Genomic DNA, 19,961 nt, shown 5'->3' on the forward strand with positions numbered 1-19,961 from the left:
TGTCATGTTTCATATGGGCATCTGACAATCATTTTACCGGAAAGCTTCCTAAATTCTTTGTGAACTTTATGAACTTCCAAGTCCTGTATGAATGATTTTGTTTTTCTGGTTATCTGATTAACTATTATTTTTTTTATCTTAGGTTTCCAGATAAATGCATCCGTTTTTTTATTGTCTTCTGTTTAACAGATTTTTGAGAGATTAGTTCTTGTTAACAGGAGACTAGAGGAAACACTTCTTGAAGGACCAAGAAATTTATTGCATTTGAATAAATTTAGGCTAGCAATTATAATTTGTTTAGAGCTATAAATTGTATGACTTAATTAAATTGTATGAATTAATTCACGGCTACAACTCAAATTTGCTCGAAGGAAAACGGAAACCCAACGGCTAAATGACCATTGACCACGGACCTTAGCTATTTAAGAGTCTATAATAGGAGAGCAGCAAGTCCTCAGTCCAACCCGAATCAGAATCCGAATCCCAAACGGGAATGTAAGACGACTTCCCCTACATATATATGCTGACGACACACACCGTATGAGGAAAAACGTGTAAAAATATCCACAAAATAATCGACTGGGATTGGGTGGGTAGCGGAATTAATCCACCATCTAAAATTCTAGGGTTTTCAATTGCCCCTAATCTAACTCTACAAAAGATTCAGATCACACCCCAAAACCTGATTCTTCAAAAAATTTGTTTATTGTTTATAAAAGTTCCGTTCTTTTATGTGTTTGGTGTGAACTGTTGCGAGATTTAGCAGTTGAAAAATGGCGAGTGCGGGAGAAGCAGAAGCGGAGTACGAGAGCGACCCGGAAGAGGCGAAGTTGTCGTTGAAGATGCGGAGGAGAGAGGCGAGCGATGACGAGGAGGAGGAAGAAAGGGAACCGGAGGAGAGAGAAAATCCCCATCAGAGGATTGAATCTGACGGCGAATCGGAGGGACAAGGCGCTGCTGCCGATTATGACGAAGAAGAAGAAGAATACGATGATGAAGAGTACGGGGAGGATGAGGAGGATGAGTACGAGGAAGCTGGTGGAATTGTTGGCGATGGTCACGAGGAAAGTGTTACGGAGGATGTTGAGGTTGTAGCGGAGGGTGCTGATGGAGTGAAGGTGGTTGTGGGCGAAGGAACAGGGTCAGGTCAAGGGATTGCTGATGGCAATGAGAATAATGTGCTGCCGGGGGAGGAAGAGGAGAAGAAAGAGAATGAACCCTTTGCAGTGCCCACTGCTGGAGCGTTTTACATGCACGATGACAGGTTTCGAGACAATGCCGGTGGACGACACAGGTATTGTCCATTCTCTATGCTCAGAGATAGTGCATTAGTATCTGATTTGATTGAGTAATTTGTTTTGCACTCTATATGTGTATATCATCGTGTCTTGGTAAAAATTTCTTATAATCAGCTGGTTGCTTTCAGAAATTAAAGCTATATGGAACATGGAAGGTTTTTGTACTTTATGTGCCATCTTAACTCTTCAAATACTATGAACACATGTAGAGATATTTAGTCCAGTGGAGCTATTGAACATGCCGCTGTTGAGACATGACTTTGTCCATCAGAAAGGCCTAATCTTGCCAAACCAGAATATGATTTGATAGAGTAATTAGTTTGGCACCCTATATGTGTATAGCATCGTGTCTTGGTCAATATTTTTGATAATCAGCTGGTTGCTTTCAGAATTTTAAAGCTATATGGACCATGAAGGTTTCTTTTGGATATTCTACCTAGGTTAAACTCATAAATATTTCGTCTGCTAAGCAATTGATAACGATAGTTGTGTTAGCTCCTGAAGCATATTGTAGACATCTGCATTTTCTGGGAAGAAGTCTCACTTCGTGAGTGGAAGATTGTTGCTAGCTTTGTACTCTTAACTTCATGCCTTATTCAAAGTACTCTTAATTTCTTGTATAATTGCTTTCCAAGAGAATTACCTGTGCAATTGAGAAGGATTGAATTGAAGGAATCTTTAGTTAGCTGCTATATGATAGAAAAATTGCAGAACAACTTGCTAATTAGGAATTTCTTGATCACTTGCTTTGCGTTTTAAAAACAATCAAGCATGTCAAGCTTTGCATGTTCAGAAAAAGAAGTAGCAGGAAGGTTATATGCAGTTACTAGTAATGGGAATGAAGATCTCTCTTCCTCTCTCTCAGTTGCTGGTCGATGGATTTGAAGATTGAGATCTTTGTTGATTCTTTTAGGATTTCTGGTTAATTGGCCTTAAAATGATTCTTGGTCATGGTGTACTATACCAGCTTATATGATGCCACCTTCCCTCTTTCAAGGTGACTTAAAGCTCTCAGTAACAGGGTACATTTGTGGATCAGTTTGGGGGTTCCAACGGTTTTCAAGTAAACTTTCAACTGAATTGGATAAAATGATCAAACTCATAGGGATATATGACCCACATAGTTGATGGTCCACTCAGTATAACTCAAAGTGTCAAATGGCACATGCAAGTATCACATGGTTTGTTATGATGCCTCTGTGCTCTAGCATGCTAAGTTATCCATGAACTGCTATGAGGTTTAGACCTGTTCCCTTGAAAAAAACTCTTGCAGAAGTAAAAATCAAGGAGCCTAGTAATAAATAACATTGCAAATTCACATGGTACTGTTTCTTAAGTCACATAGTAATCCTATACAATGTGCTTGATATGTATCCAAGAAATACAAATTGATTGATGAGGCATATAGCTTAAACAATTTGTTCATTAGGGAGCTGGATAACTTATAGATCTAGAAGAGAAGGTTGATCATACTTTAACTCAAATTTATTGAGTGGAAGAACCTTTTTCTAATGTAATCTTTTTTTTTTTAATTTAGTAAATCCCAGTTGCTTAAACTGCCCTAACTAAGAGCTCGACGGTGGCCTTTTAAACATTTTATCCTTGGTTACTTGGACCTCCGCTATTATGGTTGGAGATTGAGGGTCTTTTCCATTAGTTATCACTCATAAGTTAATTGAATGGAAGAATGCAAGGAAAAGCACCAAGAGAGCCTTGTCTTACCAAATGTCTGCACAATGGTCAAAGGTTTTTGTCCATACTGCTTTTTTTGTAGTGGGAGAACACATTTTCTTAATTTTTCTACAATGTCAGGTTCCATTAACACCTGATTAGTGTAGTTGCATCTCCATGAACTTTTCTAATTTGATAAAGGTAGGATGACTCAGAAAAAGAGAATGTTTCGAGCCTGGTATCTCTAGCTATGACGGTAGTTTCTGGAAGCTTTTGGTTTATTTTTTCTGAGTTGAATTACTGCTTAATGTTTAGAGTGTGCTTTTTAAATACTCCCTCCATTTTATTTTATATGGAGGTGTTTGATTGGCCACGTAGTTCAAGAAAGGCTTTTGCTACAAATGTATCGCTACAACTTGTGGTCTTAAACATGCTATGGCATTTCTGTGGCTGTAAGAGCGTCTTGTTAAGGGTAAAATGAGATGTTTTAATATTAAAGAGTTTTCTGCCACATAAAATGGATTACAGGGAGTAGTAATATGGAATTGTATTGCTTTTTGAAGATTAGATGTCAGATGGTTTGACGTATTCTGAGTCTATAAAATTGGTGCTTGAGGACTTAAATGTTATTAAAATAAAATCAGTGTTTAAACCTTGATTGTTGTGAATTCGCTGAATTTAGTCATTTGACAGCTAAAAGATTCTATTGTTTTATGCTAATTATGCATTAGCTACTTTATCCTGTATATCTAAGATATTGTCGGAATAATTGTACTGGTAATGCTAGCTGCTGCTTTTCTTTTCTGGCTTAAGACTACGGGTAGCATGTAGATAATGAACCATTACTTGTTCTTTTCCCTCTTTTTGTCTGCTAGAGTTTCTTCATTGGTTGTTCACTTTCTTCTGTGCATCTCTGGTCCTTCTGGGCCATTAATTTGCATATCCCACAACTTAGTCCCGTTTGATGTCACCCATAACTTCCCTAGTGTCCATTGTTCCGATGGTTGAAATATTTCATTGACCACGCATGTTGGATTCCATTCTACCAATTATTCTAAATCAAGAGCATCACTCTTTATTGTATAAAATTCATCAGAATCATCTTCAGTCTCTGGCACTTCTTGGATTTATTCACACATGCAGAGCGTTCTTCCCACCGTATGAACATCCCTCCGCAGAATAATATTTTCCTCTTGTCAAGCTACACGTGTCCTCTGCTCCTTCAGTTGACACTTACGAGTTTTTTGAATATGTTGACAGAAATGGTTCTAGCCGCAACATCCCCCCCCCCCAAGTTTGTACCTGATTTTGAGGGGACCCTTGGAGCAACGGTAAAGTTGTTTCCTTATGACCTATAAGTCACTGGTTTGAGCCGTGGAAGCAGCCACTAATGCTTGTGCGGCCCTTCTTCGGATCCTGCGTGAATGTGAGATGCTTTGTGCACCGGGATGCCTTTTGTTTGTACCTGATTCTGTCCGTGTCTCTTTGACTTCAACATCATCATGTTCCTTTTCCTTTAGTACATGTTATTCATTGGTCAACTCTTACATTTTATTCCATCAGAAAAGGGGTTGGGGTATTTGTGGAAGATAGGACGTTGTAGTTAAAATTAATACACAATGAAGGCCTGTACACCGTGAACTCTTGTAGCTTTCCTCACGAGAAGATAATAACTTTACCATCCATTTTTTATATATAGAACTGTTGGATACTACTCCCTCCGTTTCAATTTAGAGGAGTTAGTTTGACTCGGCACAGAGTTTAAGAAAAAAAAGAAGGTTTTTGAAACTTGTGGTCTTAAAAGCTTAAGGGGTAAAAGCTTTGTGGGGCCATGATATTTGTGTGGTTATAAAAGCTTCTCATTAAGGGTAAAATGGGTAAAATGAAGAGTTTAAAGTTGAATTATTTCCAAATTTAGAAATGTGTCATTTATTTTGGAACAAACTAAAAAAGAAAGTACCTCATCTAATTTGAAACAGAGGGAGTGAATGAAAAAGAAGTTATGAAATTGATAAATGAAGAGCATGAGTGCTTAACACAAAGTTTTAAAAAGTGAAGACAAGAGAAAGTGAAATATAGATGCTCTATTTCTTTTGTGCAATGAAGCGTGGAAGATTTCAAAATCTTAATATTTTCTTTAAAAAGTGAAGATCGGGGTAAAGTTGAGTGTAAGTCCTCTTCCAGTATCTTTTGGATATTCAGACAAATTAGACCATTCAACTAAGAAGGGTGAAATACCCAAAGTCACGCTATCCCTCGTTGTAATTTTGCTTATCTGATATATTTTTTTCCCGTCACTTTGTTTAATGGGAACCTCTCAATTTGGATCCTTAGTTTACCCATATCAAATAGGTGTGACATGGGTATGAGTGCTTTGGGTGGATTCTTCAAATTACACTGAAAATCAGCAGAAAACTACAAGTACCGGTACTGGATATTTACATTTTATACAAATCGTGTAGGTTTTGTTCCTGAATCCAGGTATGTAGCTGTTCCCTAAGTGAGAATGATATTCTGAATATGTCATTGTTGACCTGTGCATTTTATCTAGAACACCAAAATGATCAGGTAGTGATTGAAGACTAGGGATAACATTGCATGTACCCTTGACCATAGAATAAACACCTACATCATTCTTTCTCTGCTTTAATTTTTTTTCTTGCATTTGTCTAATGTTTTTTTGTTAGCTGCATTGCAACCTCTTTATATGGATGCTTGGTTTGTTCGAAAACATCACCACACAACCTGTACCGTTCTTCAAGTGCAAATGAGATATCAAATTTCATGTTTGCAATCTTCAATGTTTCCGCAGAAGCACTAAATTTATTGTTTAGCGATTGTGTTTTTCATCGTTAATTCTAAATATAACTTTCTAAAGAATTGGAAATTACAAGTGCAATGAAAGTTGGGATCATAACTAAGTTTTGTAAAGTGGAATGTTTCTTCTAAGTGATGCTGCTGCAAAGCATGAGTTTTGATAGTATTTGATGGAAGTGATTGGATACTGGTATGCATGATCACTCGTAGATGAGTTCAATCTGCATTTCTTTCTTTCCTCTCAAAGTCGAAGATTTTGATCAAACTGTAAGTCGTAAGAGTATTTCAGAATAGGCATACTTTTTGACCCCTTCTAAGTATTGGCGTTGCGGACAGTGCTGGTAATGTGCTGAACAACATAAACTGCTTTTCAAGTTGCTTCTATGTACCACTTTATGGGTCTTACTGTTATCTCACTCTCTTAAATGCACAAACCTGACATGTTACAAATGCTCTTCTATTAATAATGAGCACATTTTGATATTGTTGTATAATTGTTTTGCTAGGCGAACTTTTGGTGGAAGGAAGTTATGGGAATCAAAAGATGATCGGAAATGGGGACATGACAAGTTCGAAGAATTGAGCGTGGAGGAGAGGAATTATGAAGAGGTGAATGCTTATAGCCACATGCTTCTTCGTTTTTGCTTATCTTTTTTCCTAGTCTTTTGCATAACTTGTGTTGCTATATCAATACTATTCTATCAAAATCCTCAGGGTAGGAGGGCTTCAAGGGGTCGTTATCGTGGACGAGGTAGAGGGCGAGGGCCTGAACGTGGAACTGTGCGAGCACGAAGACCCAAAGCTGACATCAATGACAACATTCAGGGCAACGATAATAATCAGAAGATTCAAAATAATACTTCAAAGGGTATGCGAGGCAGGGGTCCTAGAAGGTATCGGCCCTCATTTAAGGACAACATTGGTGCACCACCTCCACCAAACAAACAGTGAGTGTCAATTCAATTAATTTTCTCCTTTTCCTCATCCGCAAGGATTCTTCTTAATGTTCTTCATCAAATTGAAATTTTCAGATCTGGTCTGTCAGCTGAGAAACTTTCACATCACAGCACAGCCAAAGCATCTACTCCTGTATCAAATGTAGAAAATGATGCAGTGGCAGCTGCTAAGCTAAGCTTTGTGTCAAGCTTGAATTCTGCTTCTCCTCCATTTTACCCCTCTAGTTCCTCCACTAAGGGAATCACTACAATGGACAAGAGAGAGTTGCAAACCGGGACAAGTAGCCGCAGTGCTCAGCCTTCTGTTTTAGGAGATAGTTCTGCTGCTGCACGATCAACTGTAGTGCTGCGAGGGAAGAATGTTGGTGATTCTATTAGCCTTGACAAGCTTAATATTGCTGATCCTATTACTGCAGTAGCTGCGAAACCATCATCTGGTTTGCAGTTGCCTCCTGGCTCCTCAACAATAAATCCTACTCAATCTCAGCCATTGAGAGGCCAAGGAAGAGGATTTAATGCAATGCCACTTGTAAACTACCAATCTCCTGTAATAAATAACCAATTCAACCGAGTTTCTCAGCCGACAAACCTCTCCTCTACTCATAGAAATCCTGTTCAAAGTCGAGGACAACCTTCTTTCCAGGTTGCTGGTCAGCAGTTTGCTCAGCGATCTGGTACTGGATCTCAAGGTTCATCTCCCCCAAAAACTGGACAGTCTATCTCTGAAACTAGAGAGATTGAATCTTCTTTGGATTCAAGTAAATCAAAGAGTGCTATGGTTGCAAAAGGAAAAGGCACTCTTCAGAGCACTGGAAGGGGATCAGTTCTGCATGGCGGAGCTCAGGTTATGGGTGCACCTGGAAGTGTTGGTAGTGGCGATCAGAACTTTCCTGCATCACCAACCTTTTTGCCAGGTAAGACCTTTTATAATTAGTATGATTTGTATAACATTCTTTATAAACATCATCTGTATGTGCCCCTTGGAATGGTTCAGTAGGATGGTTCGTGCAGTATTCTTTCACTCAATTTATTTTTGGGAAATTATTATATACAAGTAAAAAGATTCATTATAAAGTCATCGGCGGGGAAACAATGCAGCATCTAAAGTCAATGTTATTACATTTCAATGCTTGAACCAAAATGATTGGATATTATTTGAACCTGCGAGGATGATGTTTTTGGTGTATATTTACTTTCATCACTTTGGTTGTTCTATCATGGACAGAACTTTTGTTGTTGACATTGATATCCCTAGCTCTTGATAGTGCAACATATAGTTGTTCGTGTGAGAAAACATGTTGTGACAAATGTAGTTTAACATTGGGAATTATTTGGCCCGCTACTTTAGGTGAAATGTTGATAGACTAAAATTACCCTGAAATGTTGATCGACTTTTATATTCTTCAAATACTTCATTATATTTTCCAAAAGTGAATTTCTTTTGGGTAATATTGTAATATTCAGAATTTTATAGTAATATTCAGTATTTTGATAAGTCCCGGAAAATATGATAAACATTATGGAATTTAAAAGGTTAACTCTAGAAAATATAAAGATTTCACATAAACATGTCATTTTAAATTCTTTAAAGCTTCAAGACACTTTTAAATTCGAAGACAAACTTTATAGTTTATAGTTTATATTTTTTTACATTAATGTTGAATGAATAATTTAGTTCTTAAGGGGCATAAACGTTCATCGACTTTTTATGGGCATTTGGTCATTCAACTTTTTATTTAGTGGGTATCCCACTTTTCTATTAGCATAGATATACAACAACAACAACAACAACAACCCAGTGAAATCCTACAAGTGGGGTCTGGGGAGGGTAGGATGTACGCAGCCTTACCCCTACCCTGGAAGGGCAGAGAGACTGTTTCCGATCTGTTAGCATAGATATAGATATAGGTTATGCTATAGTTAAATTGGGCCATATGTGATATTTATCAAGAATGTTGTCTATTATTGATAGATTATGGTCATTATATTGGTGCAAGATTATGCTGTAGTTATATTGAGCCATGTGATATTTATCAAGAATGTTGGTTTGTTATTGGTACATTATGGTAATTATATTGGTGCATATTCCTAAAGGAAAATCATTTTTTTACCTCCAGCTTCCGAGTGACACTTAGTTTTCCTCTCTTGTGAATTTGCAGTCATGCAATTCGGGGGACAGCACCGCGGTGGCATTGGAGTTCCTGCTGTTGGCATGGCCTTTCCTGGATATGTTGGTGGTGGTTTGGGGAATTCTGAGATGACATGGTAAGCTTTTATGCCAATGCGACCAGGGAAAGATGAGTGTAACTTCCATGTGCTGTATGGAGATTTTATTACTTAGGCATTTTCCATCATTTACCCAGTTGTGGATGGGATGAATGGCACGTCTATGGAGTGAAACCATATTTTCCATCTGAATCGTTGTATATTATTTTACCTCTGTTCATTTAATCATAAATATTGATACCCTGGTTTTCCTATATTGGGTAATTTTTAAATGATGTTGGTTTTCAATTGTCAGGTTGCCAGTTTTAGCTGGGGCTGCTGGAGCATTAGGTGCAACATACTGTTCGCCATATTTTGCTGTTGATGGTGCTTATAATGCTCGCCCATCTGGGCAAATATCTTCTCTCACTGCTGCTCCAAGGTCAGTATTCTCACCTCCATTTCAGGATATTCCCCGTTTCATTAGTATTCTTCTTCGTGCTGGCTTGTGTGTATCATACTTGTTCCACATGTTTCTTTCATTCCTTTGCATATACATTATTCTCTTGCCTTGTTTTGCTTAATGGAGATGTCGCTATTGTCTGTTCTGCGACGGCTTACTCATGATGTGTGAACTCTGATAGCATGACGAGTGTCAAGACTAATGTGACCCATATTTTTCTCTCGAAGAAAAACTTGTCCTGGTTGCTTAGCTCGAAAAGCAAATGGTAAAGCCTGTACAATTGCAACCAAAAGTTTTGAGGGATCCATTTTGTTGTTTTGGCTATTTATGGATATTTATTGTAAGTTTAGTCTAAGGAGCATAATCTCTGAGAGAGTTCTGCTTGTGCAATGTCTTTATTCAGTCTTCATCGACAGTTACTGGTTTGTGGATTTGTCATCCATTCTCACCTATCAACGTCATTTGTTATTACAATTTGTCTGTGAGAAAGTGACTTTTTGGTTCTGTAAAATATTGCAGCTATGCATGTAGCAGGCATTTTTTGATTATGGTTGTAAAAAGTGGAAAAGAAACTTAACAATCGCTTCCTTTGCAGCAAAGAGAACAATACCGGTAAACCAAATAATGAATGCAATCCCCAACAGAGACCAGGTGAGATATGTGGTGCTTGTGTTCTAGTTTTTGCATAATTTGCTCTGCTCCTGCATATCTGTGGACCTATATCACTTATCTTGTATGCCCCATTTCATCTCTCAGAGCTCTCAAATGACGACTTAGGTCAGCGTCAGAAGAATCCTCGCAGGCAAGCTTATATTCAACATTTCTGAAATGAGGCTCTATTTCCAGCCTTCCCTTTTTGCTTAATTACATGAATTTTTTTGTTTAATTAACCATTTTAAATTTTGAATTCATCTATTGTTCTTTGCAGATATACAGAGATGAAGTTTGATCAGTGAGCTTGTTTGTAGGTTGAAGCTGTTTAATAAGCAGATTAAGGTCGAAAGTTACAGTCAAAATTTTCTTTTTTAGTTTACAGTTAAAATTTTCCATCTATAGTTAGTGTTTTGCGAATATCTGAGCAAAACTTGTGGTGCTGCAGGCATTCTCCCAGACCCTATGCTCTCCGACTGTTGATGGACTCATCTAGGGCTCTCATGTGTTGTGATGTATTTTAGGTAACAATTTTGCTCATGAGTTTACTATCATAATTTCTTGTGTTTTGTTTCCTCTAACGTTTTTTCATCACCGTGACAATTGCCCCTCCCCACCTTCCTAAGAAAAAAGCCCCCCCAAAAAAGCACTCTTACTGGCCTGTAGAGGGGGAATTTTTAAGTCGAATGAATTTATCTGATGGTATCGTGATCTATCTGAAGGGGAACAGTATTGGGGCATTTTTTCTACTACCGATTTATACATCTTATGTTTTTCGTTTCTTCCGGATCTATATTCATTGTATTCTGTTCTCATTCTGGACTCTTTATCCACAGGTTTACATGACAAACGCCTGCTCATGCTGCTTCACTTGCAGGATACCTGCAGCTTGACGGGTGGCAGTTATTTGTTTAAATATGTGGTATACCATTACAGTACTCTAGTCTTCATACTTGTGCAAGTCTCTTTCAAAAATTGAGAAATAAGTTTTACCTTATTTTTTTAAATCTCAGGTTCTTGTGGCTTGGTTTTTCTTTAACTGAAGGAATTGAGAATTGTTGGTTGGTTTCTTCAAATGATGACGAAAATAATGGTAAAACTCTGGAAGCGATTGCAGCTGTTTTGTTATTATGCGAAGTTCTCCTCTTCTGAATAGATTGCCCTAGTGTCTTCCCAAGTTCTCCGTTGGTGGCCTTAAGTTACTACTTATTTGGTGGATACTTTCAGGGTGTTGTAGTTAAATATTATGTTAACAAGAGAGCATAGCTTGCTCAGATGTTGAATAATAAATTTTGTTACAAAAATACTTTTGTTTCTCCAATTTTATGCACATATGGAATTGATGATGGACCTCACTGGATTACTTTCTAGTCAATGGATTGTTGGGAAACCTTGTGTAACATTATGTGTTAAGACTTGTGTCTCTTTTGTTGGAAGCAAGGTGATACTTGGGAGGAAATGGTAGGGGCTGCCAATTGTTATTTAAGAGAGTAAGGATGCGGGGGGAGTGCCTTGGGGGTAACTTTAACTTTACAACGGAGGGTTTAGCAGTAGAAGGAAATTGTTAGTGGATAAATGAGGATTTCTTTCATCGGAATGATTGCATAATCTATGAAACTAATTAGTGAGCGTGGTACTTTTGACTGTATAGTATATTTTGCTATTTATTATATAGAATTAAAAGGTTGTGATGATTTCTTTTAAAATCAATATTAGTGTTTTCTGATGATTATTGAACTTTTGTGGAAAAATGGCTCAACTTGATCTAAGTCAGCATCCAAGTGTTTTACTTAGACGTTGCAGAAAGTTTATGTATACTAACACTTGCAGCTTTCAGTTTTACATATGTTTGTCACTACAAGGGCTTTTTTTATATAATAATTGGGGTTGAACATGTGAAGGAGACCAAGAGGCCTTATGATATTTTAGAAACCAAAAGGGCTGTCAGTATCAAGCTGTTTAAATGTTATTAAGTGTGTGAAAACCGTTCACCAAACTGCAGGCTGGTAAAAACAGAGAAATTTCTAGGCCAATGCAGTAACGGCATTGTGAAAACAAATATAGCTAGCTATACATGATAAGATGATGACCCTATTTCCACTTGTTATTCTCTATTGTTGCTGCAGCAAACGACGTTGATGAAGAGTCAATTTTTGATTTTTGGTTTGAAAGGGTAGGAGAATCTCTCGGAGTTATGCGTACAGCGCATCTTCTTTAAATCACCACAGAGTTCGAGCATTTAAATAATGCTAGTTTCAAACTCTTTCATACGAAAATTTGATCGGAGTCAATGAGTTGGATGCATGTTGGGTTTCTCAACTAAGATTCTCGCCGGTCACTCTTATTTTGTATGCTTATTCTATTTAAGAGATATTTGAACTAAATAACGATAATATAACAAATTTCGGAAGCAGTTCATCTGTGGTATCATTCATTGGATCATATATTACAAAGGCAAGTTTGACTAAGACAGCAAAAATCGTCTCTTTTAGCCTTGTTTTTGGTGTCTCCACCATTTAGCGGCAAAGTCGCTTCATCTTAGCACCCACACATATTTTTGGTCAAACACACTTCTTTATTGGACGATTGGTTAGGCCAAATTTATCTTTACCAGAAATTGCCACTTCAGCCCTTATTTAGGCATTTAACAAACAATTGGAAAGAATTTTTTTTCCTAATCACGTAAAACAGTACGATATCAGTCAACTTGAGATATTATCAGACTAGTTACATAATATAAACTTAGTGTAAATTTTTTTCAGTGTTTAGTTCAGTGACAAGTAATGCAGAGATTTGTATTATTATATAGGATTTGTAAGTAGTACTGAAGTTTTCCTAGTTGAAAGTTTAGTTAACAATATATATAGTCAATGCCAAGTTTTATGTTACATCCTGTGCATCCCAAGGTGAGGTATAATGAATATGAGACTTGTTAATCATGATTTAAGTGAGTGTAAAGTCATAATATGACTATATATATGATGTTTGGATATAAAATATAAAGTTTGGGAAAAATCAGATTTAAGTTGCGGGAAAACCGACTAAAGATTTACCTTGTAACGAAGCTTTTTGAGCAATACATTTCGTGTGCTATATGAGGTCTTTTTGGGGATATATTATATACCAAATTGAAGGTCTTGGAATTTAGTTTCGAACACTTTTAACCGTTCATTCATAGGACGCTTGGATAAAAATATATAAGCGTCTGAAAAAGGGCCAATGCTAGGGTGCCAAGCTAGCACCTCTTTGACTTTTCAAAAGTATATATATATGCCTTAAGTCTTCTTTTTCTTCATTTTTCTAGAGACCACGAACAAAGAAGACCTATAAACTTATCCTTAATCTTTCTACAAGAGTTTCAAAAAGGATTAACATCTCGGGTATGAAATCAAGAAACGATAGCATTAGAACGATCCCTACAACGTAAGTATCATTATACCGCCTCTCTTTTTCTTTGTAGTTTGAGTTTTGGAAGGTACTTTATAGTTAAGAAAATGCCTATTTGCTGTATTTAAGCTTTTAAATCTCAAGGATGGTTGATAAATTCGTTTCCTAATAGTTAGAACTCACGGGACGGTGATCGAAAGCTGTGAGTTCGATTTATTCCACTTGTAGTGGACTATTTTATAGCCCACTCTTGTTGGCCTCTTGTGCTGATGATTTATGGAGTTTGAAAGGATAAAGGGCATGGAGAAATGCCACATGTGGTAGGATAATGGGCTGGTCGCTTGTCGTTGCAACATCAAGCTAATTGATAACTTGTCGAATGGGTGTATTATGGTATATTTGGGATTTTTATTTTATTAAAGGTCCCAAATTGTAGTTAGGTTATTTTTGAGTTGCTGATTGTATTGTGTTGTTGTCTCGCCTATAGTAGGCTTGAGAAAGCATTAAAATCAGGGGAAATGCTGCCCGTTTTGTTACAGATTAAGTTACTTTTGTTATATAAATGAGAGAGTCATTCACAGCTTGACAATAGCTTCACTGTCGTTGTTGTACATAAGGTGCGGGGCTGAGTTTAGCATTGTTATTTGACAGATTTCTATAAGGTATGTTAAGGATATCCCTTCTTTCCTTTTGGCATGATCCATACGATACAACGAAATGAACAAACACGCAACTTTTATAAATGACTCGATTCTTAGAAGTACTAGGGTTGCCTATGTTCTTGATTCCCATATGTCCTATTATTATATCGTCTGCTCATGGGTCTCAGAAAATACGTAAGTTGATAAAGTTTATTTCGTGATATTAACCGAATGTATATTGAACTTATGACATCCCGAGAGGTCTTATTTTTTTTTACTTCTTATGCATTGCATTCATTTATACATGTACATTGACACATGACTAGATGTCGTTAACGTGTATATTATCTATATATGGGGTATGGAGAAAGGTTACAGTGTTATATACGCACCGCCACTTAATCAGTTGGTATACGTTGATGATTTTGCCTACTGAGGCTGAGATAATATGATAGGATACCCTCAGAGGCTTGATGATGTTATGTAAGCTTATACCTATGCATGATATGATATTTATACGCATATGCATGATATTATAAATGTTTCATGATTCACAAAGCTATTCAGACTTACAGGTTGAGTCCTTTACTCCGTGTTTCTTTCATGTCTTTTATATACTAATTTTTATGCCTTATATACTCGGTACATTATTCGCACTGACACCTATATTGCCTGGGGGCCTGCGTTGTGCAGGTAAACAGGCTGACGGTCCCCCTTCTTAGGGTCCTTTCACAGCGAGAGTTAGTGTGCGCCATTTGATCTGGAGCTGCTATTGGATTTTGGTGCGATATTTTTGTATACATATATGGGCATGACGAGGCCATTCCCCTCCTTTATATAGTTGTACACTCTATTAGAGGTTTGTTGACAGTCATGTATAGTTGGATAGTATGTGGCCTTATCGACTTCTATTTTGATATATAGTTGTCCATAGTAGCCTTGTCAGCTTATATATATATATATATATATATATATATATATATATATATATATATATATATATATATATATATATATATATATATATATATATGTCTTTTGGGTATGTTTCCACACGTATGTTATTCACATGATTCAGCAGTTTATTTACAGATGTTATGCATGACCTACCCCTATTTCATGTTTATATCTTAGACGTATGCTTAGGGGTGTTCGACAGGTAGGACTCAGACACTCGTCATGGCTCATCGGTTTGGGTCGTGATAAAATTGGTATCAAAACAGTTCTGTCCTAGGGTTATCTACAGACCGTGTCTAGCAGAGTCTTGTTTATGAGTGTGTTGTGCACCACACTTATAAACAGGAGGCTGCATGACATATAGGATGTTATCTTCCCTTCTTATCTTAGATCGTGCGATATAAGGATTCATTTTTCTAACGATATGTTATGTTTTCAGTGATGCCTAAGAAGGCTACAGCAGCCCAGAAGGGCAAGTTCGTGGCTGATGAGATAATGAGTCGAGCGCCACGAGTTACCAGGGCTCGAGGAGAGTCTCAAAGTGAGACTCCATCTTAGACTTCACATACCCCGCCCTCTCCAGAGGAGATCCGAGAGGCACCAGCTCCAGCGTCCGCCCCAGTACCCCCAGTTCCTCAGCCAGATGCACCGGTTCAGGAGATGAGAGATGTTATTCAGCTATTGCCTCGATTAGTGGCCGTACAGGATCGGTGTCAGGAGGTAGGTATTGGTTAGGCAGATAGGGCCATCAGTGTAGGGTTCGTGATTTGATTAATTTGGACCCTCCGGTATTTACTGGAGCAGATCCAAAAGAGGACCCTCATGTTTTTATCGATAGGATACAAAGGACTTTGAGGGTAAAGAAGGCCAATGCGACTGAGTCAGTTGAGCTAGATTCCTATAGACTTTGGGATGTTAGAGTTAATTGGTACGAGTCTTGAGAGTTGTTCAGAGGTGAGGGTTCCCTTCAAGCAGTATGACAGGAGTTTACAGAGGCTTTTCTTCGTCATTATTTGCCACCAGAGCTTAGACGGGCCAGAGTTGATAGGTTCTTGACCCTTCGGCGGGGTAATATGAGTGTTCGGGAGTACAACCTTCAATTTGCTTCTTTGGCTAGGTATGCTCCCACTATTATAACTACTGTATGTCAATCTTACTTCAGCCAAGCACTGATATTTCTCGTATTCAGGCATACGCTCAGGGTGTAGAGGAGCGTAAGCAGAAGCAGAGGGCCGATCATGAGCATGATATGGGCCAGAGTAAGAGAGCGAGATCTTCAGGTCCTTCTGGTGAGTTTCGAGGTGGTCGGAGATAGCAGTACCCGAGGTATCCAGCCCAGCCATCGATTAGTGCACCCTCAGTTTATCGGTAGGAGATTTGATCGTTCCACATATTCAGGGCCCAGTCAGAGTTCCAGGGCATCTAGTTCTCAGTATAGGGGTGAGTCAAGTCAGATGAGGTCGGCCTTGCCACGATGTGCTCAGTGTGGTAAACAGCATACCGGGCAGTGCCTTGTGGGGTTAGGTGTTTGTTATACTTGTGGTTATCCAGGCTACATTATGAGAGATTGTCCGACGAGAGGTGGTGCGAGTATAGTTCAGCCAGCATGATCTGTAGCTGGTTCCTCATCATCAGTACGCTATTCTGGGCAAGGTTCACAGGCACCAGTCGGTCGTGGTAGAGGCAGAAGTAGAGCATCTAGCTCGAGCGGTCCTCAAAACTGACATTTATGCATTAGCGGGTCGACAGGATCAAGAGTCGTCACTTGATGTTGTTACAGGTATATTATCAATCTCCTCATATGATGTATATGCATTGATTGATCCAGGTTCCACCTTATCGTACATCACTCCATTGGTTGCTAGTAAGTTTGGGATATAACCTGAGTTGATTGAACCTTTTGAGGTGTCTACACCTATTGGGGATCCAGTGATAGCTAGACAGGTATATAGAGATTGTATAGTAGTAGTTCATAGTCATTCTACAGTAGGAGACATAATTGAGTTAGATATGGTAGAATTTGATGTTATAATGGGTATGAATTGGTTGGCTTCTTGTTATGCTAACGTTGAATGTAGATCAGAGATGGTTCGATTCCAGATTCTAAGTTAGCCATTTCTGGAGTGGAAAGGTAATACTGCATCGCCGAGAGGTAGGCTTATTTCCTATCTCAAGGCAAGGAAGATGATCATAAAGGGATATATTTATCACTTAGTTCAGGTACAGGATGTGAAAGCACAGTCACCGACCCTTCAGTCTATCCCGGTGGTTAATGAGTTTCCCGATGAGCTTCCAGGCCTTCCACCAGAGTGGAAGATTGTGTTTGCTATTGATATATTACCGGATACTCAGCCGGTATCTATTCCTCTATATATAATGGCACCTGCAGAGCTGAGAGAGTTGAAAGAAAAACTGACGGATTTGCTTGAAAAAGCTTTATCAGACCCAGTACATCACCTTGGGGAGCACCTATGTTATTTGTGAGAAAGAAAGATGGTTCCTTGTGGATGTGTATTGATTACAGGCAGTTGAATAAAGCGACGATCAAGAATAAGTACCTGCTCCCAAAAATTGATGATTTATTTGATCAGTTGCAAGGTGCCAAGTGTTTCTTGAAGATAGACTTGCGTTCTGGGTACAATCAGGTAAGGGTTAAAGAGAAAGATATTCTGAAGAAAGCATTTAGGACCATATATGGGCACTTTGAGTTTCATGTTATGTCGTTCAGGTTGACCAATGCCCCAGCAGTATTCATGGACTTGATGAACCGTGTGTTCAGACTCTTTCTAGATCTGTTCATGATTGTATTTATAGATGATATTTTGGTTTATTCCTGTTCAAAGGCTGATCATGCAGATCATTTGCGTACTGTGCTCAGAGTTCTACAAAAAAGGAAGTTGTACTCAAAATTCTCTAAATGTGAATTATGGTTGAATTATGTAGCTTTCCTTGGGCATATTATTTCAGGTGAGGGTATTCGGGTCGATACACAGAAGGTTGAGGCAGTGAAGACTTGTCCTAGACCCACGACACCGATGGAGGTTCGTAGCTTCCTGGGTTTGGCAGGTTATTATGAGAGATTTGTAGAGGGATTTTCTTCTCTTTCAGCACCATTGACCAAGTTGATTCAGAAGGAAACTAAGTTTCAGTGGACCGATGCTTGTGAGCAGAGTTTCCAAGCATTGAAGGATGGATAGACTTCAGCACCAGTTCTGACACTCCTAGAGGGAACTGGTGGTTATGCTATCTATTGTGATGCTTCAGGCGTTGGATTGGGTTGTGTATTGATGCAGCATGGTAAGGTTGTCGCTTATGCTTCTAAATAACTAAGAATGCACGAGAAGAATTACCCGACCCACAATTTAGAGTTAGCCGTGGTGATTCAAGCACTAAAGATGTATAGGCACTATTTGTATGGCATTCATGTTGATATCTATATGGATCATAAGAGCCTTCAGTATATCTTCAAGCAAAAGGAATTGAATTTATGTCAGAGGCAATAGTTAGAGCTACTAAAAGACTATGATGTTGATATTTTATACTATCCAGGGAAGGCAAATGTAGTAGCCGATGCCCTCAGCCGTAGATCTATGGGTAGCCTGTCATATTTACAGCCAGAGAAGAGTGAGATAGCCCATGAGATTCATCAGCTAGCTAGTATTGGAGTTCGATTACCGGATTCAGGTGATACCAGAGTTACTATTGAGGACACGACAACATCCTCTTTAGTAACTGAAGTGAAAGAACGCCAGTATAAGGATCCTGTGCTAGCTCATTATAGAGATACAACCCCTCAAAAGGAGAAGACACCATTTGAGATTACAGGAGATGAGTCCTCGGATATCGAGGTTGATTATGTGTTCCTAATATGGCAGGGCTGCACTGGCAGGTTATGGGAGAAACTCACTATTCTCATTATTCTGTTCATCCAAAAGCGACAAAGATGTTTCATGATGTCAGGGAAATATACTGGTGGGACGAAATGAAGAAGGATATAGCAATGTTTGTTGCCCAGTGCCCTAATTGTCAAGAGGTTAAGATTAAACATCAAAAACTCGGTGGATTATTGCTGGCTATAGAGATTTCGACTTAGAAATAGGAAGTAATTAATATGGATTTCATCACAGGCTTACCTCGTACCCAACGTAAGTTCGATTTTATTTGGGTGATTGTTGATAGACTTACAAAATCAGCCCATTATCTGCCTGTCAGGACTACGTATTCAGCAGAGGATTATGCAAGGCTTTACATTAAGGAGATAGTATGACTTTATGGTGTCCCTATATCTATTATCTCATATATAGGTGCTTAGTTTACAACTAATTTCTGGAGGTCCTTCCAAAAGGGATTGGGGACTCAGGTAAGTCTTAGTACATCATTTCATCCCCAGACAGACGGTCAAGCTGAGCATACTATTCAAAAACTTAAGGATATGTTACAAGCTTGTGTGATAGACTTCAGGGGTAGCTGGTACGATCATCTTCCGCTTATTGAGTTCGCATATAATAATAGCTATCATTCAAGCATTCAGATGGCTCCATACGAAGCTCTTTACGGGCGAAAGTGTATGTCACCTATCGAATGGTTCGATGTTGGGAAACTAAGTTAGTAGGACCAGAGTTGGTACAACAGGCAGTTGAGAAGATTAAGCTTATACAGGAAAGGTTATTAGCAGCTCAGAGTCGTCAGAAGTCCTATGTAGATAATCAACGATGAGACTTAGAGTTTCAGGTAGATGACTAGGTATTCCTAAAGGTATAACCGATGGAAGGCGTTATGAGATTCGGTAAGAAAGGAAAGCTTATCCCTTAGTACATTAGACCTTATAAGATTATACACAGAGTATGCCAGGTAGCATATGAGTTAGACTTGCCTTCCAACTTGGAGTCTGTACATCGAGTCTGTCATGTGTCTA

General features: G+C 38.4%; 2 protein-coding genes across 3 annotated transcripts; both read left to right on the plus strand.

Moving 5' to 3' along the window:
- Positions 1–546: 546 nt before the first annotated feature.
- Positions 547–11,461, plus strand: LOC104084461 (protein MLN51 homolog). Of its 2 annotated transcripts, XM_009588312.4 has the most exons (12): positions 547–1,294; positions 6,293–6,395; positions 6,501–6,733; positions 6,818–7,656; positions 8,902–9,007; positions 9,264–9,389; positions 10,006–10,061; positions 10,167–10,212; positions 10,339–10,406; positions 10,510–10,585; positions 10,898–10,983; positions 11,075–11,461. In XM_009588312.4, the coding sequence occupies exons 1-9, from the start codon at positions 774–776 to the stop codon at positions 10,364–10,366; spliced, it is 2,058 nt and encodes a 685-aa protein (XP_009586607.1). In that variant the 5' UTR covers positions 547–773; the 3' UTR covers positions 10,367–10,406; positions 10,510–10,585; positions 10,898–10,983; positions 11,075–11,461. The 2 variants fall into 2 exon arrangements, with proteins under 2 accessions (XP_009586607.1, XP_009586608.1); XM_009588313.4 differs by lacking the exons at positions 10,167–10,212; positions 10,339–10,406; positions 10,510–10,585; positions 10,898–10,983; positions 11,075–11,461 and having other exon boundaries at positions 9,930–10,029.
- A 4,245-nt stretch (positions 11,462–15,706) lies between these two features.
- LOC138908608 (uncharacterized) lies at positions 15,707–19,139 on the plus strand. The gene is made up of 10 exons (XM_070199286.1): positions 15,707–15,766; positions 16,209–16,335; positions 16,875–16,903; positions 17,125–17,177; positions 17,571–17,691; positions 17,775–17,850; positions 17,990–18,087; positions 18,244–18,343; positions 18,596–18,894; positions 18,936–19,139. The coding sequence occupies exons 1-10, from the start codon at positions 15,707–15,709 to the stop codon at positions 19,137–19,139; spliced, it is 1,167 nt and encodes a 388-aa protein (XP_070055387.1).
- Positions 19,140–19,961: the final 822 nt, after the last annotated feature.

The sequence above is a fragment of the Nicotiana tomentosiformis genome, chromosome 3 (genome assembly GCF_000390325.3).
Source record: "Nicotiana tomentosiformis chromosome 3, ASM39032v3, whole genome shotgun sequence".
NCBI classification, from domain to species: Eukaryota; Viridiplantae; Streptophyta; class Magnoliopsida; order Solanales; family Solanaceae; genus Nicotiana; species Nicotiana tomentosiformis.

Bases quoted from the DNA above. Each gene is read 5' to 3' on its own strand.
- LOC104084461 (XM_009588312.4), top strand. From the start codon at position 774: ATGGCGAGTGCGGGAGAAGCAGAAGCGGAGTACGAGAGCGACCCGGAA. The intron at 6,396-6,500 runs GTGAATGCTTAT...CAAAATCCTCAG, and splicing joins AGGAGAGGAATTATGAAGAG to GGTAGGAGGGCTTCAAGGGG. The intron at 7,657-8,901 runs GTAAGACCTTTT...GTGAATTTGCAG, and splicing joins ATCACCAACCTTTTTGCCAG to TCATGCAATTCGGGGGACAG.
- LOC138908608 (XM_070199286.1), top strand. From the start codon at position 15,707: ATGAGAGATGTTATTCAGCTATTGCCTCGATTAGTGGCCGTACAGGAT. The intron at 16,336-16,874 runs GTGAGTTTCGAG...TGATTGATCCAG, and splicing joins GAGATCTTCAGGTCCTTCTG to GTTCCACCTTATCGTACATC. The intron at 18,088-18,243 runs GTTCGTAGCTTC...AAGGATGGATAG, and splicing joins GACCCACGACACCGATGGAG to ACTTCAGCACCAGTTCTGAC.